The sequence below is a fragment of the Tenrec ecaudatus genome, chromosome 11 (assembly GCF_050624435.1).
Source record: "Tenrec ecaudatus isolate mTenEca1 chromosome 11, mTenEca1.hap1, whole genome shotgun sequence".
Lineage (NCBI taxonomy): Eukaryota > Metazoa > Chordata > Mammalia > Afrosoricida > Tenrecidae > Tenrec > Tenrec ecaudatus.
This window is the reverse complement of record NC_134540.1, coordinates 72,062,582-72,090,464: the sequence shown is the minus strand read 5'-3', so window position 1 is coordinate 72,090,464 and position 27,883 is coordinate 72,062,582. Positions and strand designations below refer to the sequence as shown.

Below are 27,883 nucleotides of genomic sequence, written 5' to 3'. Positions count from 1 at the left end.
TGGCAATCTCCTTCCATGAAGACGGACAGGCTTGGCAATGCCATGGGCGCAGGAGGGAGGGGTGCAGTTGAAGTCTGTCCTGTAGGGTCATTATGCATCGGAATTGACTCAATGGCAACAGCTTTTACAGCGTCACTCAAATACTGTTATTTCCATAGAAACATTACTGTAAAAGGTACTTAGGTATGTTTTCATTGTCCAGTGTGAATTGTGTCTCTGAAAAAAATAAGACATTCAGTTTATTTGGGATAAGCAAATAATTTTTAAGAACTAAATATTTATTATAAGCACATGCCGTAAGTTGAATTAATATTCATCACGACTCCCTGATCTTGTATCCTCTAGAGTAGCTTGACTATCCTCCCTTCCAATCATGGGTCCGAACACCACTGTGTGGTGTCTAGAAAGTAGCATTGCTTTCTTTCTGATTAAAAAAACTAAGAGGGGAAACCCCCATTTTTAGGGCAAACCTCGGAATGTGGTGAAGGGTTAAAGTAGCTCCTTTTCCAGCACGGTTGAATGGGTAAATTGATTTGCACAGCTCATTTTTGAAATCAGAGCCCTTTACCAGGATTGTCTTTGAGATTTATAAGAATTTTTGCAGCAGGTACAAGAATGTTAATGGTACTTTTACCCTTCTAAAATAACTTGAATTTAATTGATGTGGTTCAGTTTTATCTAACCTGGTTAGGTTCTAAAACCAAGCCTATAAAGTGGGATAAAAACCTCTGAGAGTAAAATTTAAAACATAAAAATCGTTTTAAAAAATCATTTTATTGGGGCTCGTACAACTCTTACTACCATCTATACATTCATCCACTGCGTCAAGCTCATTTGTACATTGGTTGTCATCGTCATTCTCAAAACATTTTCTTTCTACTTGAGCCCTTGGTATCAGCTCCTCATTTTTCCCCCTCCCTCACCCTTCTTCCTCATGAACCCTTGATAATTTATAAATTATTATTATTTTGTCATGTCTTACACTGATAATGTCTCCCTTCACCCACTTTTCTGTTGTCCATCCCCCTGGAAGGGGGCTATAAGATCATTATGATCAGTTCCCCGTAGTGCCTCCCACCTTCCCCTTGCCCTCCTGGTATGCCTACTCTCCTGGTATGGCTACTCTCAATATTGGTCCTGAGAAAATAATTTTTAATTCATTCAAAATGTTAGTATACAATACTTTGGACGATTTTATTACTTTTTCCATAATTTGTTTTAAATAATAAAAGGCATAAAATTTCCATTAAGAGGTCATACATTTGATAACTATACAGTGATACCTTGGTTGTAGAACTCAATTCGTTCCAAATTCATGTTCAAACATCAAAAAGCTAGAGAACTGAACGTATTTTCTCCATAAGAAATAATGGAAAACTAAATTACTTGTTCTGAGGCCCCAAAATTACACTTAAAAATTCATTTTCCAGGACTTTAAATCACTCTGGAGGCAGTTAACCTCCTCACTTACTACTTTCTCCATGCACTGTCACCATGGAGTTGTTTCGGATTTATCCACCTCAATCTAACTTACCAGCCTCATCGAGGAGGTTGGTTCCTTGTTTCGTGGCTAACAGTTTTGCACCTTTTGCTTTCAATAGCTGGGCTAATAAGGCCCTCCCCCCCCAAAAAAAAATGTCGACTTAGCCATGTATTCGGCTGCCAGAACAGACAAGTGGTGACCTGATTCACACTCTGCAGTGATTTATTTCTTTAAGCCCATCGTGGTTCTCGCAGTTTTCTTGCTAGCTTTATGCTGGTATCACTAACTTTCTTTGGAGCCATGGTTACAATATATTACGCAAACGAAGCACTGAAACAAAACACAGTGATGGATATTTTAATGTATTAACACAAGCACTACATGCTGTCTGAGCGGAGCAGTCCTTAGACTTTGTGTCTGTGACGAGCTGAGGTGTGATGCAGGACTCCCTCTTGGCCTGTGCAGGTGTTTTCACGACAGAGTTTTGGCTTGCCTATGGAGCCTATGAACACTGCACAGATTGTTTTCGAACTTTCCAGTTCGAGTAGTGAAAAGTTGGAGCGTGGAACCATCCTGAGCCAGCTGAGGTGTCAATGTGTACATGTACATTGGGAGTCGGAGAACAAACGGTGAACTCGCTCAGCTGCTGTTGGGAAGCTTGCAGTCCCCCCAGAGGCGCTGCAAAGGGCAAGTCTGGTGCCTCCTTCCGAACATCAGTCATTGAAAACCCATGGAGCAAGTTTTCCTGGGACACCTATGAGGTTGTCATGAGTTCTGACTCATGACAGATGTCTTTAAATGTCCAACTATTTCCCACCTAAAAGCCTCTTAATTTGCCTCAGTGGCACCCTTACTTCCTTGTGGGAAACTGGCCGGATGCTCTGGAAGGCTTCGTGTGAGCATAGACACGATCACTGCACATAGCTCTGAAGGATGGGGACAGGAGAGAGGAGGCCCCTGCTCAACGAAAACCAAAGGAACACCACCAACCCATGGCCACCTGGGGAACTGTCCAATAGAGCTGTGTTTTCGGGAACTCGATTGTGAGTTAGGTGAAGGCCCACAGTTCCACAGTCAGCAGTGTACCCTCACTTTGTTTCAGCCTCTCCGTTGCAGACATTCCTCCCCCCACCCCCCGCGCAGTCCATCACCACCACCTCACTTTGGCCCTGTACTTCTGCTTCCGTCCTAATGTCTGCACCTTGCCTTGGGACTGCCTTATCTCTGTTCCTTCGCCTTTCCTTAGACTGTGGGTTATTTTCGCTATTGTGCTTTGTTTTGTAATTGTGAAAAGTATAGAACAGCATTTGCCAGCTCGGCAGTTCTTATAAGAGTAACTCAGTGACATGAATTACATTCTCCGTGTTACTCAACCATCACCGCTGCCCTTTTCCACGTTGTTCTCCTCTCTCTCTAATTACTTCAGTGCCTCCTATACACCTCCCTAGCTCCTTCTCGTAACCACTGAAAACGCGGGTCTTTGTATATTTACCTATTTCATGTAAATGAATCATATGGCGTTTGGCCTTTTGTGAGACTTGTTTCCCTGAGCATGCTGTGTTCAGGGTTCATCCACGTCGTGATGTGCACTGGGTTTGGATTTCCCTGTGTGGCTGAGTAATATTCTGATAGATGTCTATAGCACGTTTTGTTTACCCCTTTACCTGGTTTGGGCGTTCAGGTTCCTACCTTCTGGCTGTGTGGGAACTGCTGCAGCGAACCTTGTTGCACAAGTCTCGGTTTACGGCCCTGCCTTCACTTCTGGGTCTGTAGCTGTGGTGGGAGTTCTGTGTTTAATGTTTTGAGGAACTGCTAAACTTTCCACAGTGGGAATGCCATTTTACTTCCCTTCTAGCACCGGACAAGGCTTGGAATTTCTCCACATCCACACCAACCTGTCATTTCCCTTCAGTGTGTGAGATCATAACCATTCTGCAGTGGGAACAGCCTCCTTGTGGTCTGGATCTGCACCTCTTCTAATAGCACTGAGCATCTTTTTCAGTGCTTGGTGGCTATTTGTGTAGGCTCTGGTGACATGTCCATTCAAGTCTTTTGCCCATTTTTTTAAAACAATTTATTGGGGTTCATACAATTCTTATCACAGTTCATACATATACATACATCAGTTGTATAAAGCACATCTGTACAGTCTTTGCCATAATCATTTTTTTCTCCTCTTTTCTTTTTTTACATTTTATTAGGGACTCATACAACTCTTATCACCATACATACATATACATACATCAATTGTATAAAGCACATCCATACATTCCCTGCCCCAATCATTCTCAAGGCATTTGCTCTCCACTTAAGCCCCTTGCATCAGGTCCTCTTTTTTTTTTCCCCTCCCTCCCCTTTCCCCCTCCCTCATGTGCCCTTGGTAATTTATACATCGTTATTTTGTCATATCTTGCCCTATCCGGAGTCTCCCTTCCCTCCTTCTCTGCTGTCCCTCTCCCAGGGAAGAGATCACATGTGGATCCTGGTAATCAGTTCCCCCTTTCCAACCCACTCACCCTCCACTCTCCCAGCATCGTCCCTCACACCCTTGGTCCTGAAGGTATCATCCACCCTGGATTCCCTGTACCTCCAGCCCTCATATGTACCAGTGTACAGCCTCTGTCCTATCCAGCCCTGCAAGGTAGAATTCGGATCATGGTAATTGGGGGGAGGAAGCATCCAGGATCTGGGGGAAAGCTGTGTTCTTCATCGGTACTACCTCGCACCCTGACTGACCCATCTCCTCTCCTAAACCCCTCTATGAGGGGATCTCCATTGGCCGACACTTGGGCCTTGGGTCTCCACTCTGCACTTCCCCCTTCATTTAATATGGTATATATATACATATATACACATACATACACACACTTATATCTTTTTTTTGCATGATGCCTTATACCTGGTCCCTTGGCACATCGTGATCGCACTGGCCGGTGTGCTTCTTCCATGTGGGCTTTTTTGCTTCTGAGCTAGATGGCCGCTTGTTCACCTTCAAGCCTTTAAGACCCCAGACACTATCTCTTTTGATAGCCGGGCACCATCAGCTTTCTTCACCACATTTGCTTATGCACCCATTTGTCTTCAGCGATCCTATCATGGAGGTATGCAGTCAATGATACGATTTTTTGTTCTTTGATGCCTGGTAACTGATCCCTTTGGGACCACTCGATCACACAGGCTGGTGTGTTCTTCCATGTGGACTTTGTTGCTTCTGAGCTAGATGGCCGCTTGTTTATCTTCAAGCCTTTAAGACCCCAGTCACTATCTCTTTTGATAGCCGGGCACCATCAGCTTTCTTCACCACATTTACTTGTTCACCCACTTTGGCTCCAGCCATTGTGTCGGGAGAGTAAGCATCATAGAGTTCCAATTTAATAAAAGAAGGTATTCATGCATTGAGGGAGTGTTTGAGTAGAGGCCCAAGGTCCTTCCGCCACCTTAATACTTGACCTATAAATATAGACACATAGATCTATTTCCCCATCCTCCTATATATATTTGCATGTACATGTCTTTGTCTAGACCTCCATGAATGCCCTTTGACTCCTAGCTCTTTCCTACATCTCCCTTGACTTTCCTCCTGCCCTACTACCATGCTTCGTCGCCACCTGGGCTAGAGTATACCTCTTCTCTAAGCAACCTTACCCTTGATCATTTCCCACCAGGCCTGCCACTCCCCCTTCTCTACCATTTGGGGTCCCATGTTTTTCCCTTGTCCCTGGGTTTGTTAACACCACTTCCTTACCCCCCCCTGCCCCCCCACCCCAAGTCCCCCTGGAACTGTCGGTCCTGTTGTTTTTCCTCCAGATAGTTCATCCAGCCTGTCCTATTCAGACAGACCTGTGGAGACACTAACATGCACGAAAACAAGACAGAAGAAAACAAAGCAACAGTATACAACCAGGCAACAAAACAACAAAAACAAACCACTGACAAAGAACAGAACAAAACATTTCACAAGAGAAAAGCTTGTAGTTAGTTCAGGGATCGTTTGCTGGCCCTTAGGAGCGTTTTCCAGTCCAGTCTGTTGGGGCACCACGCCCTGGCCCCAAAGTCCACTTTAAGCATTCCCTGGGGACCTTGCCACTCCATTCCCTTGCTGTTCCGCTGCACTCCCCCAGTGATTTGCCTCAGTGTGGTGGGATCAGGTCAGGTGCAATTCCCACACTGTGTCTCCGGTTGCAGTCCCCTGTATCGCCCTTAGTCACTGATTGGCATCATTTCTCATAGTGGGACCAGCCATGTTGTTTTCTCTGTGGACTGGCTGCTCTACTCAGGAACATCATCATCACGGCCTGGTGGGCCAGGCTGTGCTCCACTCTCTCCTCCTGCCCCTTCATCTTCTCCCGTGTGCTTTGATCAGATATGTTCATCTCCCGGGACTGCAGAGTCAATGTCGTCCTTTGGAACAAATTCTTTTCGGGGGAGGGGCAGGAATCCACTTAATTTATGGTGCTGGGACCAGCCTCCCAGACCTCTCCACTGGTTCCCTACTCCACGCCGGGATATTGCATTCACACCTTGAGACTCTGGGTTGAAGTCTGGTCCCACTTTCCCTGTGGAGATATAAACAATACCCTCCCCTTGGGTGGATTAATGCCCCATGACCCCACTACCCTTTTCTTCCTTGTATTCATCCTTTTGTTTTCCTTTCCCCACCTCCTCCACCATTGCCTACCATGTACATCCCTGGTTTTGGTCTGCCCATTTTTTTTTTATTGTGGGGTTTGTCTTTATGTTGTTCATTTGTAGAAGTTTTTTATATGTTCTTTATTGATATATAAAAACTTTATTAATATATAAAAACCAGAAAACCAAACTCATTGCCACCAAGTCCGTGCTGACTTATAGTGACCTCTTATGGGTGTTAGAGACTGTAACTTTTTAGGAGAGTAGATAGCCCAGACTTTAAATGTTTTCCCAAAAAGTTTCCCCCTCAGCTCCCATGGCTTTCTTTGGTCCATAATTCTCCAGTCTTCCCTTAGGATGTCAAGGACACTTTCACCATCTTCTTGATGGCCACCCGACAACCTAGCTTTGTCAGTGGACTTGGAAACCCTTTAAAATCATTCATGCATTCTTGGTCTGCTTTTACTTTTCATCCTGATTGCTCACATTGCCTGTGGCACAAACTCTCGCATGGTTTGCTGAATCTCACTCACTGAAAGTTATTTTCTTCTCCCACTCCATGTCCCCTCTCTACTTAATTCCACTCCTTTCTGCCCTGCCTCCATCCTCCCTCTACTTGAGTAGTATGTAACAATAATACAGTATTTCCACTCTATTCTAGTATTAGTAATAATGCTGATGATAACAAAATACAACCTTTTGGATAGAAATAGAAATTATAAATAAGTCCAGTACATTTTTGGAGGTCTTTCAAAGTGGAATGTCTTATAAGTAATGTCTTCTTGGCCTCAAATTTATGGAAGTCATTGTTTACTGTCTTGAAAATAGTTTATAAAAGCTTGCCAAGATCCTCATGACCATGAAGCCCTAACACAACATTGAGAACTGTGCTAGCATTTTGGTTTTCTTCTCATTTCAGCAAGTCATCACATAATGGTCAAGCATGAAGACAGCCTGTAGCCTGATATCTGGGCCACAATGCACCTTGAGTTGAATTTTCACACCAAGAATCAATCAGTGGTATTGCTGCTGAGTCAATTCCAACTCTTAGCAAGTCTGGAGGACAGAGTAGAGCTGCTCCGTAGAGTTTTCAGGGCCGTAATGTGTACAGAAGCAGGGTGCCACATCCTCCTGTAGAGGGGCTGGTAGGTTTGAGCCTCTAACATTTCGATTCAGAGGGAAGTGCTTTAACCACTGTGCCATCATGGCAGTAAGGTATAATTCGTGCATTTTAATATTAAAGGGTAAATCTGTATTAGCATCTCTGGAAGGATAATTAAAAGTAAATCCTTCAGTTTCCACTTAGATGTACTTATTTTTAATCTCATGATCATGTATGTTGGTTGTCATGTAGATAAAAATTCTCAGTAACATAATAAATGTATGACTTGAAATTAGGAGAGGAACTTGCATTTTCTTTCCAATATTATTATAAAGGACTGTTTTTCAGATGATGACAAGATTTCACTTTTATTATGTAACACAATTTTTTTTTAATATTTAGAAGCATTGTGACAGACAGAAAGCAAATCTACGAATTCGCTTCAGACCTTCCCTTTTCCAACATGTTGGTCTTCATTCTTCACTCACAGGGAAAATTCAGAAACTCACCGTGAGTGATTTGTTTTCCTGATGGATAATACATTTTGTTAATTTAGTGTCTAAGGGGAGCTTGAAAAAGTCTGTGGAAAAATAGATTTAAAAGATAGTAGAATTTTCCCACAAACTTTTAAAATTCCCCCTCATGTAAGTATTGCCCTTTCTCTTAAATGTACATAAATTACGTAGAGTAGTTAACATCAGGCATGTCTTTTCCCCCAGGATAAAGATTACATGAAACCATTACTTCTCAAAATTCACGTGAACCCACCTGCAGAAGTATCTACTTCCATGAAGATCTATCAAGGACATGCACTGGAGAAAACGTACATGGGAGAGGACTTCTTTTGGGCTATAACTCCGGTTGCTGGAGACTACATCTTGTTTAAATTTGATAAGCCAGTCAATGTTGAAAGGTGGGTGATTTTAAAATATCTTTGTTGTCTAATTTCAAACCTCTTGTTCCCAATGATTTATGATGCAACTTTTTAAAAATAATCAAATTGTTTTATTGGAGACTTATTACTCTTTATTACAATCCACACCTACATCCATTGTTTTTTTAAATCATTTTATTGGGGGCTCATGCAACTCGTTATCACAATCCATGCATACATGTGTAAAGCACATTTGTACATTCGTTGCCATCATTATTCTCAAAACATTTGCTCTCCACCTAAGCCTCTGGCATCAGCTCCTAATTTTTACCCCTCCCTCCCTCCCCGATCCCCACTCCTTCATGAACCCTTGATAATGTATAAATTATTGTCATATCTTACACTGTCTGAAGTCTCCCTTCACCCACTTTTCTGTTGTCTATCCCCCAGGGAGGAGGTTATATGTAGGTCCTTGTGATCAGTTCCCCCTTTCTACCTCACCTTCCATACACCCTCCCGGTATCGCCACTCTCACCACTGGTCCTGAGGGTTTCATCTGTCCTGGATTCCCTGTGTTTCCAGTTCCTACCTGTACCAGTGTACATCATCTGGTCCAGCCGAATTTATAAGGTAGAACTGGGATCATGATAGTGGGAGGGTTGGGAGGAAGCATTCAAGAACTAGAGGAAAGTTGTATATTTTATTATTGCTACATTGCACCCTGACTGGATCATCTCCTCCCTGTGACCCTTCTGCAAAGGGATATCCAATTGTCCACACATGGGCCTTGGGACCCCACTCTGCATTACCCCTCATTCACAATGCTATGATATTTTGGTCTTTGATGCCTGATACCTGATCCCTTCAATGCCTTGTGATCTCACAGGCTGGCGTGCTTCTTCCATGTGGGCTTTGTTGTTTCTCAGCACTCCCTCAACACAAGAACACTTTGTTCTAACAATTTGTTCTAACAATTTGGCAATCTGAGCTGCTCACCTTCTTGGCACGATCACTGAAGTTAACAGGTGCACAAGAAATGTGGTGAAGAAAGCTGATGGTGCCTGGCTATCAAAAGATATAGCATCTGGGGTCTTAAAGGGCTGGAGATAAACAAGCAGCCATCTAGCTGAGAAACAGCAAAACCCACATGGAAGAAGCACACCAGCCTGTCCCAACACGATCGCTGAAGACAAAGCGGGTACATAAGCAAATGTGGTGAAGGAAGCTGATGGTGCCTGGCTATCAAAAGATATAGAGTCTGGGGTCCTATAGGCTTGAAGATAATGCAATTTTGGGAGCATAACAGATGTAAGGTGGCAGTGGATCCCAAAATGTTAAGTTATGAGTTACATTGAGAATAATTTAATGATAGAATTGGTGAGTTGTTTTCAGATGTGATATCAGCATTATTTACCGTGTTTGAGAGATGTTACTGGTAGTTCTGAACTGATGCATAATCTACCAAAATCAAACTCACTACCATCGAGTCAACTCCAACACAGAGAGACCCTGTTTAGGGTTTCCAGAACTGTAACTGACTGGGAGTGGATAGCCTATCTTTCTCTTGGTTTAGAACAGGCAGCCTTGGGATTTAGCAGGGCAGTGCCTAAACCTCATTGCCATTGGGGCTCCCTGATATTTAGTATGGTTTCTAAAATGTTTTACGTAGCACGTTCCTCAGAATCTTAAATTAGTTTTTATGGGCTTATTCTAGGACATCCTTTTAAGTTTTTACCAAGGTCTGGTTGACTAGTCCAGAAGTTTGGTTGAAATGATCATTTGACAGGCAACTCCTAGTCATTAGTTTGGCACATGCAGATGATTTTTTAAACCCTGGGATCTTCATCAGCATAGATAGTCAGTTTTCAAACGTAGGCATTTCTCCTGTTTTTTTAATTCAAGCAGTCTTGATTCCTTCCATTTGTGCCTCAGTCCCTGGGTGTGTTCCATGGTTTGTCTAAAGCACATTTAAATGTAATCCCCAGAAGAGAAGGCCTGCAGTATATTATGTGTCCTTATGTGGGGGCCAATTGGATATTTTAAATCTTCCAAAATAATTTGGAATAATTCCACTAAACATGGTAAAAAAAAAAACAAAACTTAATTTTAACTGAATGTCACTAATTTTCTTTTGTTGCTCTAAATGGGTTCCAAAGAGGAATTTAAATAGTAAAATTGTTGTAAGCAATTGGGATATCACTGGTAAAACATAATCAAATGCGTGTGCACATGGAGGAGTATGTAGTACCTGTTAGTTATTAGCACGTGTTCATCTTTCATACTGTGCACTTTGAAGTGTTGTTTATCACACTTACAGGGACATCATACAAATAGAAATAACACATGTCTATGAGGAAGCATTGGCTAAGTAAACGATGCATCTCCATGCAATGGAATGCTAGGAACAGTTGTTAAAAACAATGTCATAGATCCTTATGTACTAATGTAAAGAAACATCAAGAAAACAAAGTACATTACTTACTACCATGAGTCTGCTTTAGTTGAAATAATAGAACTATTAGTATTTTACACATGTTACATAGAAAAAAGCTGGGAGGAATACGTACATCAAACAGTTCACAGTGGTGGAATAAGAGTTTTTCATGTTGACTTGCCACATTTATTTTACATGCACCACCACCCCCACCCCAAAGAAGTAATTTACCTTTAGACAAAATGTAACTTTGATTTTGAGAAGTTGTACATTGGCATGCTGTTGTAAGAAATGATACTGAGACATCTTGTGTGTACCTTACCCAGTCTCCTCCAATGGTAGCAGCTTGCAAATTCCTGTACAGTATCACAGCCAGGGTTGGAAGGTGACTGTCAAGACATGAAGGGCATGTCTGTCCTCCCAAGAATCCTTCATACTGCCCTGGATAGCCAGACCCATGCCTCCTGCCAGCCCCTGTGCCTTAATCCATCCCTGGGAACCACTTCTATTTCTCCATGTCTATCAAATTTTTCATTTCTAAAATACATCCAGTCATGTAGTCTGTGGATGTTAGGTTTGGCCTTTTCCCTCAGCAGCAGCCTGGGGAGATCCCCTTTTGTTCCGGTGGCCGGGTGGGCGTGGCAGCTAGCTGTTAGCCAGGCCCCCTGACTGACTCTCGGGCGCTTCCTTTGGGCCTGTTGCAAGCACAGTTGGGTGAACAGTGATGTGTAGGTTTTCACTTCTTTCTCCTCTTTTTTTTTTTTAATCCAAGAAACTGCCAAACTTTTCCAGAATGGCCATACCATTTTCTGGTTCTAATGACAGTATCAATGCCTCCACGTCATAGCTTACATTTGAAGCTGCTGCTATTTTTATTTTCCCCTTTCTGATGGGTAGTGTTAATAACCCATTATGACTTTAATTGATCTTTTCCTAATGGCTAATGATATTGAACTTATTTTCTTTCATGTACTTACATCCTTTTTAAAAAGGTGATCTGTTCAGATGTTTGCCTGATTTCTAAGTGCCTGCGTTTTAGGAATTCTTTATATATTTTGGATTCTATCTTTGTCAAGTTTGTGGGTGCAGGCCTTTTCCCCCGGTCTGTAGCTTAGCTTCTCAACTTCTCACAGGTCCCATGCAGAACAGAGGTTTTCAGCGTTGATGGTGTCTGATACAGCAGTTTCTTCTTTTAATGGTCATGCTTCTGATGTCAATCTAAACATTTTTTTTGCCAAGCTGTCGATCCATATAAAAAGTTTATATACTTAAAAATACAAAGAATGACACGAAACTGTCATGTTTTTCTGCCTGTAGAATACTGTATTAGATACTGCAAATGAGCCCTTTTCTGACAGGAATTAACACCTCACCTAGGGACTGTAACTTTATGGTTTTACGTTTCTTTAAGTTGGACATTTAATAATAAGACAGTAGAAGAATCGATGCATTTGGCTTGTGGTGCTGGAGAACAGTATTGAAAGTACTGTGAACTGCTAAAAAGACAAACATATGTATTGGAGGAAGTAAGGTCAGAGTGCCCCTTAGAGGCAAGGATGGCAAGACTTTGTCTTACATACTTTGGAAGTACTGTCAGGAGAGACCAGTCCTTGTTGGAGGACATCATGCTTACTAAAGTAGAGGGGCAGCGAACAAGAGGATGGGCCGACACAGTGGCTGTATCGATGGGCTCAAGCATGGGCACAATTGTGAGAATGGCACAGGACAGACCGTGCAGTGCTTCATTCTGTTGTGCAGAGGGTCTCTATGGGTCAGAGCCAACTTGATGTGCCAGACAACTATCAGAGTAACACACACGGAGCTCTGGTGACATAATGGAGTACAAGTTGGCCTACTAACAGCAAGGTGAGCGGGTCAGGCCCCCAGCTGCTCTGGAGGAGAGCAGCTTACTGTTCCTGTGATGCTTTGCAGCCTCACAAACCCAAAGGTGATCCTGTAGGGGTGCTGCGAGTCAGAATTGACTCGATGGCTGTTTGTGTGTTTGTATTGCACAATGTACAGTTACTTAACATCCTAGTGTTGTCAGTTTCATGTAGCCACTCTTGCTTAGAATTGCTTACTCTGAGATCAGGCATTGTCTGACTCACATATTTGGTTTGTATTTTCAGTTATTTGTTCCATAGTGGTAACCAAGAACACCCAGGGGACATTCTGCTAAATACAACTGTGGAAGTCCTGCCTTTGAAGGTATGATGATTTCTTTCCCTAGCTTTCCTTAAGGACTAATGCTATTTGACTTGGTTTGAGGCAATGCTTATTTATATGTTGAAAAACGATCTCTGTAATGACTCTAGGACCTCAGTGGTGAGAATCTGAATGTATGATTTTTACAAAGTACATAATAACTAGGAGAGATTGGCCCATTTGCCTCTTTTATAGGAAGAGCCTTCCCTTGGTTTTCTGTTGAGAACTAGTGTGGAAGTTTATACTAGGAAAATAAATGTTCCATTTTACTTGGGTTATTACCTGTTTTTGTGTTTGGGATCCAAAATATCATGTGACTTTAATGTCTGTTGATTAATAGAATAAAATAATTCACTAGTCTCTGGGGAATGCTCAGATTTCTTTCAGGTTAGCACACAATTCTTGTGTGTGTTTTTCAAATAGAAAATAATGTTTATAAAATTATTTTACTGTTACTCTTTTTTACCACCAACATATTTTATGCTGCTTAAGATAGCATTTTTGTTTTGGGGTTTGTTTGTTTTTAACCTTTATTGTTTTTAACCTTTATTGTCAAACCTTTTAAGTTCAAGGACATTTCTCTTTTTAGATAAAATAATATTTTAGATAAAATAATATTTTAGATAAAATAATAACAAACTTAATAAACCATTAAATATTAAATTTGTCTTTATTTTATTTTAGAGTGAAGAATTGAAAATAAGCAAACAAACCAAAGACAAACGGTTAGAAGACGGTTATTTCAGAATAGGTAATATCAACTTTAAAATTTAAAAGTTCTTTATTTTTCTAGACTTATTCCTAAACTGTAATTTTAATTTATTTCCATTTATTAAGCAACTTCCAGATTATATTTAAAATGTACTGCAAGTTCTATTCTTGTTTTTGAATTCCTACATTATCTTGAGCAACTGGACTTTCAGGTCAAGATCCATTCCCTGGTTTTTTTGTTCTTTTTCCATCTGCCTTGTTTTGTTGTTGACTTTCTCTGGTATTCAGCCCTTAGCTGCCTCTGTAGTCTCTCTGGAGACGCTTAACTGTTCTTGTCATGTCAGCTAACATCCATAGGCCAGAATGTGTGATTCTAGCCCCTGCTTCCCTCCTGAGCTTCAGATTGGTATTGGGATGCCCTTGGCGCAGCTCCTTGGAGGGCACTAAAGCGTCCGTCCACTCTGACCACCGATAACACAGAGTCTTCTTAGTGCTCATGGGATTGCCTCCCATATTCACCTACTAGCCTAAGCCCAAGCCTTGGGAGTCTCCCCAAAAAGCCTTCTTTCCCTTGCGGCCCATGAGTATCAAATTGGCCTCCTTTGTGTCACAGGGCCTCAAGTCTTGGTATCTGAATTGGAGCTAAATGCTCTCTGCCCGTATGCTAGAACCATGCATCTGTGTGGGTCCCCCGTTGGCTTTCCTTGCATCACAGCTGTGCCTTTCTAAAACTGCGAGTACATCTGATGATTTCCATGATCTGACCCTTTGGCTCACATCCTCCTTCAGCCTCACATCACCGTACCTTAATCCCCTTATTCTTTTTCTCCCATCACCAGTATTGCTCCTCTCAGTGCTGCATGCTCTCGTGAACAGCTGTGTGTCTAGTCATTTTATTTGCCTGGATTATGTATCAGTATGTTTTGCTTATCCTTTATTAACTGCTTTAATTGTCTTCTTTTCTGTACTTCAAGCCACCTTCTGTGGGCCTTTATTGTGCAGTCAATGCATTCTTTCATATCTCTGTTCTGTGTACTCGTCCTGAAAGGGGAGAGTCTCTCTTAGGTATCTCCTGCAATGAACACAGGCCTGTCATTTGATAAGTATTTACTCAGTGGGTGGTTATGTATTTTCTTTTACTTAAAACTAATTAAAGCCTTCAGTAATAGCAAGCTAAAGAAAAGATTATGTTGATAAATTCATACTTTAGCGAGATGGCATATATTACCTTTGTAACAGATCCCCTGGAGCCATTTAATATTTGATGAGGGTCGTTCGGTTGTCGCTGTCAGGCTTGCACAATAAACCTGCCTAATTTCAATGCAGGCTTGGTGCTTAGATGTGTTTAGTCACTTTTGTTTGGGTTGTACTTAATCAGAATGTATGCAAAATTAGTTGAATACACAAGACATTTCCTACCCTTATTACTTACCAGTTATTAATTTCTAATGCTATTGTGTTACAGATAGTGAAAGTAGCATAAGAAAGCGCCTGTGTTAGATAAGTCTGCAGTAATTTGAAGGCACTGCTCATTTAAACACCAGCCATCGTTCTTTATCAGAATTGACGTTAGTTTATCAAATTTCGTACCTTGTGCAGCAAGTGTCTGAGGAAAAAAGGATTGCCACATTTTTATGTCAGTCATACTTGCCTGTTGTTTGCCTGTTTGCCAGCCACACTCTCCCTCGGAAAGGAATTTTTGTAAGCATGCTAGGCTGTTTGATTTTTTACATGTTACTGTTAGATATATATGATATATATGTGTTAGCATAACACTTTAAAGACAGAACCTCATGAAGGTGGGGCACGGTCAACAAGCAAATGTAGAATGCATGCATTATCTACATAAAAATATGGTAATGCTTTTCAATCAAAGATTGAAAATTATCCCTTAGGAAGTATGGTTTTGTGTACTAACAGTGTGACATGCTCCACAGACCATGCCAGTAAACAATTAGAACTGACCAAAGTTGATTTTTTTCCGGATAATTTAGAAGAGCCCTTTATTCAGTTGACTAGACTGCAGAGAACATTATAGTATGTGCTCCGGACTTCAGTGTGGAGTGAAATCACTAGCCAGCTTATAAGAGCAAAACTCATTCATCAGGGGCTTTCCTTATATTTGCTTTTTTCTTTTTCTTATTTTTAAAATCATTTTATTAGGGGCTCATGCAACTCTTATCACAATCCATCCATACATCATTTGTGTCAAGTACTTTGTACATTCATTGCCTTCATCATTCTCAAAACCCTTGCTCTCCACCTAAGTTAATTTCAAAGCAAATCAACTAAATCCTCAGAAAATTGTCCTTGGGACATACAGCAACTAGAGAAGCATTTGATGGTAACCATCTACGTGGTTTCTGTGAGAATATTAGGAGTACGTGGCATATGAGCTATGGCCTGCTTTACACTTGACCCGCCCAACCTCAGTGAGATAGAAGTTCCACTATAGACAGGCATAGCCTAGTACAAAGGACTCCCTCTTCTGATAGCTCCCCTTCCAGGCTGATGTGCAAAAGTGCTTGGCACAATGGATGGATGTATGGATTTTGATAAGAGATGTATGAGCCCCCAATAAAATGATTTAAAAAAATAAATAAATACCCTTGCATTTATAATTATAAATAAGGTAAGACTCTGTTTTATTGGAAATGTTTAACCTGTGTGCTCCCAGGATAATGGCTTTAATCACTCATTTCTGAGTTGGACTGGCAGAATAGGTACATGCTACAAAAAAATTAATATTAAATACTGAGTTAGGCAGGGAATTAAGAGTATAAAATTACTGTGAAATTTGAAACATTTTAACTAGTGAGGTATGGGGCACTCTTTCCTAATAAGCTCATTTCACTAGAAAAATAACTGCCAAGTGTAATCCTGGGAGGGGATAATAGGTAGATCATTGTGATTGGTTCCCCATGTCACCCCTTTCTCCATTGGAGGGGCAAACCATTAGCAATTATCATAACTCCCAACTCCATGTGGCAGAAACCCTATTCCTGAAAAGAATAATGAGAGAGGCCCAAGGCTGCCCTTCTCCATCCAGGCTCCAGTTGTATGGCCCAAGCTCTGCCTTGGGCGCAGTAGGCCAAGAATACTGTGAACCGTTTGCTCTCCTTTTGTAGCTTGTTCACCAAACAGTCTGAGAGAGGCATACTGAGAAATGCAAGGGCTACTGTCACAACTCGGTACTCAGCTTGCAAAGCAGGGGTGCCGCTCTCAGAGAAATGGGCTGCTGCCCCCACCCAAAGACCTTAAACAATGGTGCAGACAGTTTACAGAGGAGAGAGGCCATGACAAGAAAGAGATATGTTGCTCCCCATAAGGTGACTGACTTTATTTGAAATGGACCGTGGGATGTTCCAGTCCACGGGCTCTGGGAAAACAAAGGAAATCTTGGAGGTAAGTAATTAAGAGGTGGTAGTTTCATGAACCAAGAAGCTAAACTTGGAGTACGTGGGAAAGAAGAGCCCTTTGAAGGTCGAACGAGCAGAGAGTCTCATCTTTCTCCCTTAGAGAGGCCACTGGGCTTGAACCGCTCATACTGAGTTTGGTTAACATCCTGTGCTTACCTGGCAGCATGACAGAACTCCCTGAATTGATCAACAGATTCAGTACATTTTTTTATCGATATCTTAGTTGCTCTTTTGTAATAATTGACAGGATGATGCTAATGTTCAGTTGTATCTTCCCAGAATAAACAAAACAGTCTTAAAGGAAAATTACAGAGCTAGAACACTCACTTTACTTCCAAACTTCATACAAATCACAGTAGCCCTGACAGTGTACTAGACATGTGGGCCAATAGAATAAATTGAGAATGCTGAAGTATCCCTTACATTAATATTCACTTTATTTCAATAATGGCACCCAGACAGTTCAATGGGAAGTCGTTTTTTCACCAGTCGGTCCTGGGACACAATGTCCACATGCAAAAGAATGAAGTTGTACCCCTTTCTTATACCATGCCCTAAAGTTAACTCAGGTCGAATTAGGTACCCAAAGATAGGAATGATCATTTTATTGGAATGAAACTGATGGGAAACCTAGATAGATGCCTTATTTGTGCACACACCACACACCCTATCTACCAATACACTGCTGTTGTGCCCAAAGGCATACTATTCTGGTTTATCCTGTGGGAGTCCTTCAGAGTCTGCTAATCTTCAGCTTGGCTTACTCCAATATACCCCCACGTAGCTGATTCCTCATCGGCCAGAGGACAGTGCAAGACCATCTCCTTAGAGACACCTCCTCGAACAGTCGTGTTAAGTACCTATCACTCAGGCAGTTTCTGGTACACTCACTTTTCATGTTTTGATAATTGTTGTCAGTTAGAACATTGAACCTCAGTTGAGAAAAGGTCCTGTGTGAATGATCGCATAGGTGATCATGGGAGGTGTCGAAGGTATCAGGCATCAAAGACTCAGAACAAAAAAATCATATCAAGGTGAATGAGGGGAGTGCGGAGAGGAGACCCAAAGCCCATCTGTAGACAATTGAACAACCCCTTACAGAAAGATCACAAGGAAGAGACAAGCCAGTCAGGATGCAATACAGCACCGATGAAACATAACTTTCCTCTAATTCTTTAATGCTTCCTCCCCCTCACTTTCATAACCCCAATTCTACAAATCCTGCTAGACCAGAGTACACTGGTACAGATAAGAGCTGGAAACACAGGGAATCCAGGACAGATAAGCTCCTCCGGACCAATAATGAGAGTAGTGATACCAGGGGGGTAAGAGGACGGTGGGGGAGAAGAGGAACTGATCACAATGATCTACCTATTATTCCCTCCCAGGATTACACTTGGCAGTTATTTTTCTAGTAAAATGAGCTTATTAAGAAAGAGTGCCCCATACCTCACGAGTTAAATATGTTTCAAATTTCACAGTAATTTTATACACTTAATTTCCTGCCTAACTCAGTATTTAATATTAATTTTTTGTAGCATGTACCTACTCTGCCAGTCCAACTCAGAAATGAGTGATTAAAGCCATTTCCTTGGGAGCACACAGATTAAACACATTTCCAATAAAACAGTCTTACCTTATTTATTTATTTATAATTATAAATGCAAGGGTATTTATTTTAAATCATTTTATTGGAGGTTCGTACAACTCATCACAATCCATACATACATCCATTGTGTCAAGCACTTTTGTACATTTGTTTCCCTCGTCATTCTCAAAACATTTGCTTTCTACTTGAGCCCGTGGTATCAGCTCATTTTTCCCCTCCCTCCCTTCTCCCCCTCCCCCATGAATCCTCGGTAATTTATAAATTATTATTTTGTCATATCTTACACTGTCTGACGTCACCGTTCACCCACTCTTCTGTCTGTCCCGCAGGGAGGAGGTTATATGTATATCCTTGTAATCAGTTACCTCTTTCTCCCTCACCTTCCCTCCACCCTCCTGGTATCGCCACTCTCACCACTTGTCCTGAGGGTTTCATCTGTCCTGGATTCCATGTGTTTCCAGCTCTTATCTGTACCAGTGTACTCTGGTCTAGCAGGATTTGTAGAATTGTTTCCAGTTCCTTTCTATACCAGTGTACATCCTCTGTTCCAGCCGGATTTGTAAGGTAGAATTGGGATCATGAAAGGGGGGGTGTGAGAAAGCATTCAAGAATTAGAGGAAAACTGTATATTATATCATTGCTATACTGCACCCTGATTGGCTCATCTTCCTGTGGCCCTTCTGCAAGGAGATGTCCAATTTCCCACAGATGGGCCCTGGGTCCCCACTCTGCACTCCCCCTCATTCATAATGCTATGATTTTTTTTTCGGTCTCTCGTGGCTGATACCTGATCTCTTTCACGCCTTGTGATCTCACAGACTACTGTGCTTCTTCCATATGGGCTTTGTTGTTTCTCAGATAGATGGCTGCTTGTTTATCTTCAAGCCTATAGGACCCCAGATTCTATATCTTTTGATAGCCGGGCACCATCAGCTTTCTTCACCACATTTGCTTGTGCACCTGTTGTCTTCAGCGATAGTGCTAGGTAGGTGAGCATCTCAGACTGCTGAATTGTTAGCACAAAGTGTTCTTGTGTTGAGCGAGTACTTTAGTAGGGGCCCACTGTCCATCTGTTTCCTTAATACTAAACCTATAAATATATGTGCATAGTTCTATTCCCCCTTGTCTTATACAAATATATTTACATCTGTATATGCCTGTATTCAGATCTTTATAGCTGCCCTTTTCCTCCTAGTTTTTTCCTCTATTTCTTTGTAATTTCCTCTTGTCCCACTATCATGTTCAGCCTTCATTTGGGTTTCAGGATCTCCTCTCGGTTACATTGTACTTGATTCAGCCCAGCTAGACCTCCTACACCCTCCTTGCCACTGGTTTTTGGATCACTTGTTGTTCCCTTGTCCCTGGGTTTGTTAATACCTACATAATTTCCCCTGCCTCCCCCTCCCATGTCCCCCCTGAACTGTCATCCCATTGTTCTCTCTTCCAGCTTGTTTATCCCGCCTATCCCTTCCAAGTAGACATGCAACAACAATATGCATTATCACAAGACCGAGTACAGTGAGGCAACAATAGAATATAGAACAATAGCTACAACAACAAAAAAGCATATAAATAGTTCCAGGTCTATTTGTTGTCCTTTATGAGTGCTTTCCAGTCTAATCTGATGGGGTGCCATGCCCTGGCTCATATCCATCCCTTGGGACTTCATTGCTCTGCTTCATACCCCCAGGGGTCGACTTCGGTGTGGTGAGCTCATGGCCCGCACAATTCCCATTGTGAGTCTCTAGTGTTGTCCCCAATGGTGCTATGAGTCAATGAGGAATGCTGTGTCCCATGGTGGGGGTGGCCCAGTGGTCATCTCTGTGCATTGCTGTTCTGAGCAGGAACATTGTCCTCAGGACTTGGTGAGCCAGGATGTGAGTCACTTTTTTTCCCCCCTTCTCCCCTTGTTGGCTCCTGTGTGCTCTGACCAGGCCAGTCCCTCTTCCCCTCTCCTTGAGCTGCAGCATCAGTGCTGTCCTGAAGTGAATTCTTCTTGGGGGGAGGGTCGTGCTGTCCACTTATTGGTAATGGGGCCAGCCCCTCAGGTCTCTCTACCGGTTCCCTGCTTCATGTCAGTGTGTTGCGTTCTTGTCTTAGAGCACCGGGTTGAAGTCTGGTCCTTCTTTCCACAAGGGTATTTATTATATCACATGCTGTACATATATTGTGTGATTTCTAAAATAGACTGCATAATTATATATTGTAGGCGTCAGCAAACACTGTACACTGGCCAAATCTTCCCCACTACTTTCTTTTTAATTAACTATGAGGTAAGAATGATTTCTACATTTTTAAATGCCTGAAAAATAAAAAGCATATATTGGGACATTCAACTTCTATACAATTTAAGTACCAGTGTCCAAAAATACAATTTTATTGGAACGTAGCCATGCCCATTTCTTATGACCTGTGTCTGCTATTGCGCCATGGTAGACAGCAACACGGTGCTCTCATCCCTGCGGCTGGGTGCCTTCCCAGTGCAGTGCTGCGGCGACAGCTTCAGAGGGTCCAGGGCTGCACTCCTCCCCTCCCCCTACACTCTCAGTCCTGCTGTCCGGTCAAAACAGGGGCGGCAACTGCTGTGCTTTTGGACTGTGGAACGTAGATTGCTTTTATTCAGTCAGATGACAGAAACCTTGTGTTTTTTTGTTTTGTTTTTTGCAGTGACATAGAACTGTGCTAAAGAGTCTGTTACCCGACTAAGTGTTCAGAACAATATTCACAGTGCATAAGAAAATAATGGTCAGAAACTGAAAAAATTTAATGGAATAGCTCAGCACAACAGAATTTCATTAAAAAAATTAAAATATTGAAACAAGTCTATAACCAAAGTCACTTTCCAAGTGGCTCATGTTAAAAACAAGCAAGAGGACCCATTTACAATGGTGATTACTTAAATCATATTTAATTGCAACAGCTCTGAAAACGTATGCATTTAAGACCATTAGACTTTGGGCATCAACAGTTATGGAAGACTTGAGGACATTGGGGCAACACCCAGACGTCAACTAGAAAGCGGACCCAGGCATGCTAACGGTTCACGAGTGTCCTTCACGGCACCATTTATCTCCAAACACACAGAGGGCGAAAGCCGCCTGTTGTCAGCAGATGGTGGGATAAACGAGATGTGGAATAGACATTCAGTGGAAGATTACTCCACTCTCAAAAGAAATGAAGTCCCGACCCAGTACAACCTGATAAACCTTGAAAACCTTATACTGAGTGAAATACGTTTATAACAAAAGGATAATTTCCTTTTATGATATATCTGAAATAGGCAAATAAATGTGTAGACTGAGGTGGATTTGTGGCAGCCAGGGTCTGTTGGTGGAGGAGGAAAGGCCAGGCCGGGGCTGACTCCTGCTGAGACATGTGGTCAGAGGGTTACACCACACATGAACGTAATAGTGCCACTGAACTGTGCGTGTACAAAGCCTACAATGGCAGGTTTTTTCTTATAACTTTCTACACTGAGGACTTTTAAGTAAAGCTAAGTATTGAGTGGTTTTCCTTGACTCCTGCTGAGATGCAAGATATTACAACTACTCTGTTTGAAGTCACTCAAGAATTGGTTGCTATAAATTCTATGTGTGGAATCCCTAACTGGAGGCAGAAATATTTTCAAGCAATTCAAGAAACATAAATTTAGTATAATCTGAAGTAGAATCTGCTAATATGGTGGTAAAAATATGTGTGGAGCAGAAAAGGGCTTTGTTGGGAAAATTTACCAAGCTTGTAAAAAATGTGAAGTATTTAAATTCCATGGTTATTCATTGTATTTCAACACCAGCAAGCACTTTGCAAACAATACTTCAATCTGTCATATGTTATTGAACTAGTATCGTGAATGGTGATCTTTAGTTACTGATAAATGATGATGAGCCACGTTAACGTAGTCATCTACAGTTCTGTGAATTTATGTTACAGTAGAAACTGAATATCCTGAGTTGTGGAACCACACGGCAGTCCAATAGCTTAGCATTATTAAATTTTATTGTGATATTTTAGCTTAAATTTCAGACTTATGATAGTTGGTAATTGAACCTAAAGTTACAAGGCAAACTGCATATCTGCAAAGCTTACAGAGCTGTGAAATCACCTCGGTGACAACTTGGTTTGAGCAAGTAATAGTAAGTTGTTTCGTACACTTCCTCCGATGTCAGAGTTAAAATGGAAAGTGTAATACATCAGCCAAGCCCAAACCACAGTTCCAGCAGGACTTTCCGACCACAGTGCAAACAAACAGAAAATTGATTCAACTATGCAGTGAAGGAGCTGTCTTACAGATAACCCTCGATTGGAAGTTTCTCATCTCGAAGGCATAGAGCCAGAGTCAGTAGCACACTATAAAGACCTCCCGAGTGCGGCACAGGCTCCTCTGTGCGGCTCTTGTGCTTGTGGATTGATAGCAGTACTTACACACAAGTTCGCCTCCACCTTCCTGATGCCGCGACCCTTTTTTACAGTTCCTCATGCTGTGGTGACCCCAGCCATAAAATTATTTTCGTAGCTACTTCAGAACTGTCATTTTGTGGTTGTTATGAATCGGGCGACCCCTGTGAAAGGGTGGTTGGACCCCCAAAGGGGTCGTGACCCACAGTTTGAGAACCGCTGACTTAGCAGTAGCAGCTTTGTGAACAGACACAAACATTACAGATGGGCATTCACAGATGCACATTTTGCAGTCATATTTGAAGATGGAACCCACTGCATTATTCTCCCTGGTATATCGCTATTACAAAGAAGTATACTCAGTTTTTTCACTGATAATAAAAATCTTTGGCAATTTGATTTTTATCTATTACCATTTATTGTATTTGTCTAGTATCCTTGGGTTGCCTATCTACTCACAAAGCCCAATTAGCTGCTCTTTTACAGTAAAACGTGACCAACCCTCAGCATAGAGAAATGATGGCCAGCGTGAACCTTTTTCCCTGGCATTTTATTGACAGAATAGATTTTTTTTAATGGGGTGTTCTTTGATAAGAAGCATTATTCCACACAGTAAGAAAAACCAGGTCCAAAGCCTGTTTATCTTGCATAAAAGTTCTTCGTCCGTATTCCTACAGCAGAGCTTCGTTAGCTGTCGTTACAATGGAGATGTAGTTCTTTTGGGGCTTTTTAGAGAGTCCACTTGTCTTCGTCCTCCTTGCTGTGCTCTTGGCCAGCCACTGCGGCATGTCTAAGTCACACAGCGGCATGTGCTTCCTGCCGTCACGTTCAAAGCAGCAGACTAGGTAATGGAATAGATCCTAATTCTGTATGGTTTGGAGATGTCTCATGTTGCTAAAAAAATCTGCATGTAACAGCATTGTTATAAGAACATATGTCTTTTAATGTGTTGATGCTTTTTTAAATGTGCAACAAGGATAAGCATGTAACTCCAGCTACTTAAATAGGTTGCTCCTAATACCTTTTAAGCTCATACACCTTCATGAAAAACGGAAACGTTGGGTAAATGTAGAAAGAAGGCCAATACCTGACACTCATGTCTAGAGACAGCCCCCAAAGAGCTTCTGAATTTTCCTTTCCTGTCTCTACTCCGTCTGATAGAATCACTCCAGATAGAATGGACCCCCTGGCGGTGGGGTTTTCCTTCCCATTCTGGGTGAGTGGATGATATTGTGTGTATAACTGTCTCCGTCAGGCCAACCAGCGTTGGTTTTTATTTTGAAGGGAAATTTGAGAACGGTGTTGCAGAAGGAATGGTGGATCCAAACCTAAACCCCATTTCAGCCTTTCGACTCTCAGTTATTCATAATTCTGCTGTTTGGGCCATTCTTAATGAGGTAAGAATGATTGGCAGATACATTTTTTTTAATTAAAGACTACAATAATTTTTTATTGCCTGGTATTTTATAGGAGATAGTTATAAACCTCTTAAAGTTAAATCTTATGAAAAGTTTATTGGAATAAAGAATTTTTTACAGGTCAAAAAATGTATGGATCTATATAAAGTCAAAAATTCAGTGTAAAATTAGAAACTATCATGACATAGAAAAATAATCATGTTAAGAATTTACATCAGATAGAAAGCTGAAGATTTAGTTTGTCCTTAGGTTTTTTCACTAGTTTTTTAAAATCAACATCCTTTTAGCTGATTATCAGGACTACATTAAATAAAAATATTTTTTAAAAATGTATGCAGTGCTACATTTTGATTCTGAGTTTAAGATCTTTGTGGAATTGAGGATTTACTGCTTTAAAACCTTTTCTTTTCTGTTTCAGATTCATATTAAAAAAGTCACCAACTAATCATGTAAGCAACCAATACTTTCCCCTGTGAGTTTGTTAAGTGTACTTAAGCATGGCTTTGTTTCTTTTCTTTACTTGAGCACTACCTCTTGTGAAGTCTACTGTAGATAAGATTATCATTTCCACTGGAAAGTGAGTCACCATGGGTAATTGTATTCATTTGAACCCAAGCTGTCCTCCAATTTTAACTTGACTCAAATATTTTACAGTTGCGACAGCCTGTTAATATGACTTGTACTATTTTGGTATTATGCTAATACATAAGAGTTGTACATATTGTTACATTCCTTAAATTTGGGAAAAAATTAAGGTAAATACATTTTATGAAGGGGGTACTTTTGAAGTTCATTTATTTTATTATAGACCCTCTTTTCTAGATTATCAGGGATTATATATATATGTAAAGTTATAAATATACATAAAAATGTTATGGAGTTAATTTATTAGAAACACTTAAGAAGTACATATTTTTGTGCAGTAAATTTTTGAATCAATTTTTTTGGACAACCAGTTACCTTGCTTTTTTAAGTTCTTTCTATATTTCTTTTTGGAAATGCAAACATTATAACTTAATGCCATTTTTCAAATGCACTGCCATTTAAGAATGTTTCTGGATTGATTTCCTAACCGAAGTACTTTTTATAAATCAGTGATTCTAAACAAAATATTTTCAAAGACATTTGTCATTCCTGAAACCCCAAATTTTAAAAACCAGTGTTCTTCCTGAGGGTTATTCTACTATACTGTGTATGGTGTATAGCCAAGAAAACCAGTGTGAGACATTTCAGTGCGCAAGTGTGATGCATTCCACCTCCGTTAGACTTAGCTCACACGTTTCCCCGTGGTGTGGAAAATGACATGCTCCACTTCCCTTTGAACCATTGTCTTTAGCCATGAGCTAGATGTGTTATCCCTCCTCTTGTTGATTCTTTTATATCTGCACTCCTTTTACGAGTTCTGACAAAATATTTTCTAGGCAATGCTGTTGTATGAATCATAAGGTAATTGCTGTAATTTTAAAGAAAAATAAAATTGTAATACTGGTTATATATGGCGAAAGGTATTATAGCAATTGTATGTTTTTCCCAAGTAATTATTCTCTTCTATTATGAACTTTCAAGGAAACCTCATGTCCAAAAAGAGCTTTGTTACTGTCAATCATGAAATTACAAAAAACATTCTTGCTATTACAGGCTAAGAATGTGGGAGGGCTTTAAAAAGTTCATAGAAAAATTCCAACACACACACACACACACACACACACACACACACACCGTCTGAGCTGCCCAGCCTGTGTGCCCGGCCACAGTTGTAGCTTGCTCACAGATGTGAAAGACTGGTTGGTCCCTTTAGCCTTCTGTTAGTCGCCTTTGGCCTGAAGACGCTCTCCCTGTTTCCCCAGGGTGCTGGGGCAGTGTCGGTAAATGCAGAAGGTTGGGCAACATGGATAGAGTAGTTTTCTTCCTTCATTCCAAATTGTAATAGTTTCTAGTTACTTTTCTTGGTTAAGAGCTCACATGTTGCCAAAAATGACTTTCATGTGAGTTCATGCTTAGTTAAATTTTGATTTTATTTTTCTCACTCTCTTGAATTTACTTTTTATTCGCCTTTCAAGTTTTCTTGGATCTATGGCCTCTGGAAAATTTAATTTACAAAGAAAAGTCTCCTTCCCATTGTAAACAAATTGCCACCAGCATAGCATACTAAATTTCTGCTAAAACAACTGTGAGTAACACAAGGTAAAGATCTATGACGATGCTCGCTTCGGCAGCACATATACTAAAATTGGAACGATACAGAGAAGATTAGTATGGCCCCTGCGCAAGGATGACGCGCACATTCGTGAAGCGTTCCATATAAAAAAAAAAAAAGATCTATGACGATAGGTCTTGAAGGTGACCCTTGGTCCCTGAGTAGCCAACTGGTGAAAGACTGGGCTTTGAAAAACCTCTCTAAAACAAACAAACAAAACAAACAATCAAACAAAAACTTACTGCCATGATGCTGTGACTCATGGTGATCCTGTAGGAGAGCCGGCCCATGCGTTTCCAAGACTGGAACTCTTTATGGGAGTAGAAAAGCCCTGTCTTTTCCCCAAGATTTCTAACTGCTTGGATCGAAGCCCAGCTTGGAACCGCTACACCATCAGGGCTCCTTTTGAAAGCCTAGGGAGGGGAAAGTTGTTGCCGTTCCTTCACATTTGTATGGCTTCTTTCAAGACTAAGTCTTGTGTAGCCAGACTGTTTTGTTTTAATCATTTTATTGGGTGCTCATACAGGTGTTATCACCATCCATCCATCCATCCATCCATAGTGTTAAGCACATTTGTTGCCATCATCATTCTCAAAACATTTGCTTTCTCCTTGAGCCCTCATTTTTTCCCTCCCTCCCTCATGAACCCTTGATAATTTGTAAAAAAAAAATTCATGTCTTACACTGACCAGTGACTCCTTTTATGCTCCATATCTCCTCTCCTTGTCTTTACTCATGCTGTTCTTTGACCTCCTCTCCTGAGGATGCTCCAGACTGGACCTTCTGGTGTCCTCCTCCCTGAAAATTCTGTACCGGAGTCTGCTAGGGCTGGGAGAGGGCCTGACACACGTCGGTGCCTGGATGAGTAGACCAGCGATCCCAGCCTACAGCTATTTCTCTGACCAAACTTGAAGCTCCATGAGGGCAAGCCCATGCTCCTACTTCTGATGTGCCCTCCCTCCTTTCTCCTCAGTTCTACACTAGACAGTGGGAAGCAGCCACACTGTACTCAACAAGAGCGCCTGGCAGAGTCCCATGAGAATCATGTTGGGCAGTGAAGGGTTAGGGATAAAAGACCGGAGGACAGCATACTCCTAGAACTGAGGAAGGTAAATACTTGGCCTTGGCACACGTAACCACCCTGTGACCAAAATATCTAGTGCAGAGGTTCTCAACTTTTCATAGGGGTCACCCGATTCATAACAGTAGCAAAAGTACAGTTAATTTTGAAGTAGCAACAAAAATAATTTTTATGATTGGCGGGTTACCACAACCTGAGGAACGGCATCAGGAAGGTTGAGAACCACTGATCTAGTGGGACCAAGGTGTCAAACAGTGGGACTAAGTCTATATAAAAATAGGACATGGCCTGGCATCTGGCACGCAGTTTGCACAATCTCTAGATCT

General features: G+C 41.3%; 1 protein-coding gene and 1 non-coding gene across 4 annotated transcripts in view; both read left to right on the top strand.

Annotated features, from left to right (window-relative positions):
• Window positions 1–25,771, top strand: part of MGAT4A (alpha-1,3-mannosyl-glycoprotein 4-beta-N-acetylglucosaminyltransferase A) — a 108,382-nt gene extending 82,611 nt beyond the window's left edge. For 2 of the 3 annotated variants that reach the window (XM_075563208.1, XM_075563207.1), the window contains exons 11-16: window positions 7,617–7,724; window positions 7,934–8,127; window positions 12,652–12,730; window positions 13,412–13,478; window positions 24,146–24,258; window positions 24,698–25,771. In XM_075563208.1, the coding sequence (XP_075419323.1) occupies window positions 7,617–7,724; window positions 7,934–8,127; window positions 12,652–12,730; window positions 13,412–13,478; window positions 24,146–24,258; window positions 24,698–24,724 (588 nt within the window). In that variant the 3' untranslated portion in view covers window positions 24,725–25,771. Of the gene's footprint in view, window positions 1–7,616; window positions 7,725–7,933; window positions 8,128–12,651; window positions 12,731–13,411; window positions 13,479–20,675; window positions 20,744–24,145; window positions 24,259–24,697 lie in introns of those variants that run through there. The other variant, XM_075563209.1, reaches the window with a different exon arrangement.
• Window positions 25,772–26,479: 708 nt separating this feature from the next.
• LOC142461913 (U6 spliceosomal RNA) lies at window positions 26,480–26,586 on the top strand. The gene has a single exon (XR_012787081.1). It is a non-coding gene; the product is annotated as a U6 spliceosomal RNA (small nuclear RNA).
• The last annotated feature ends 1,297 nt before the right edge of the window (window positions 26,587–27,883 follow it).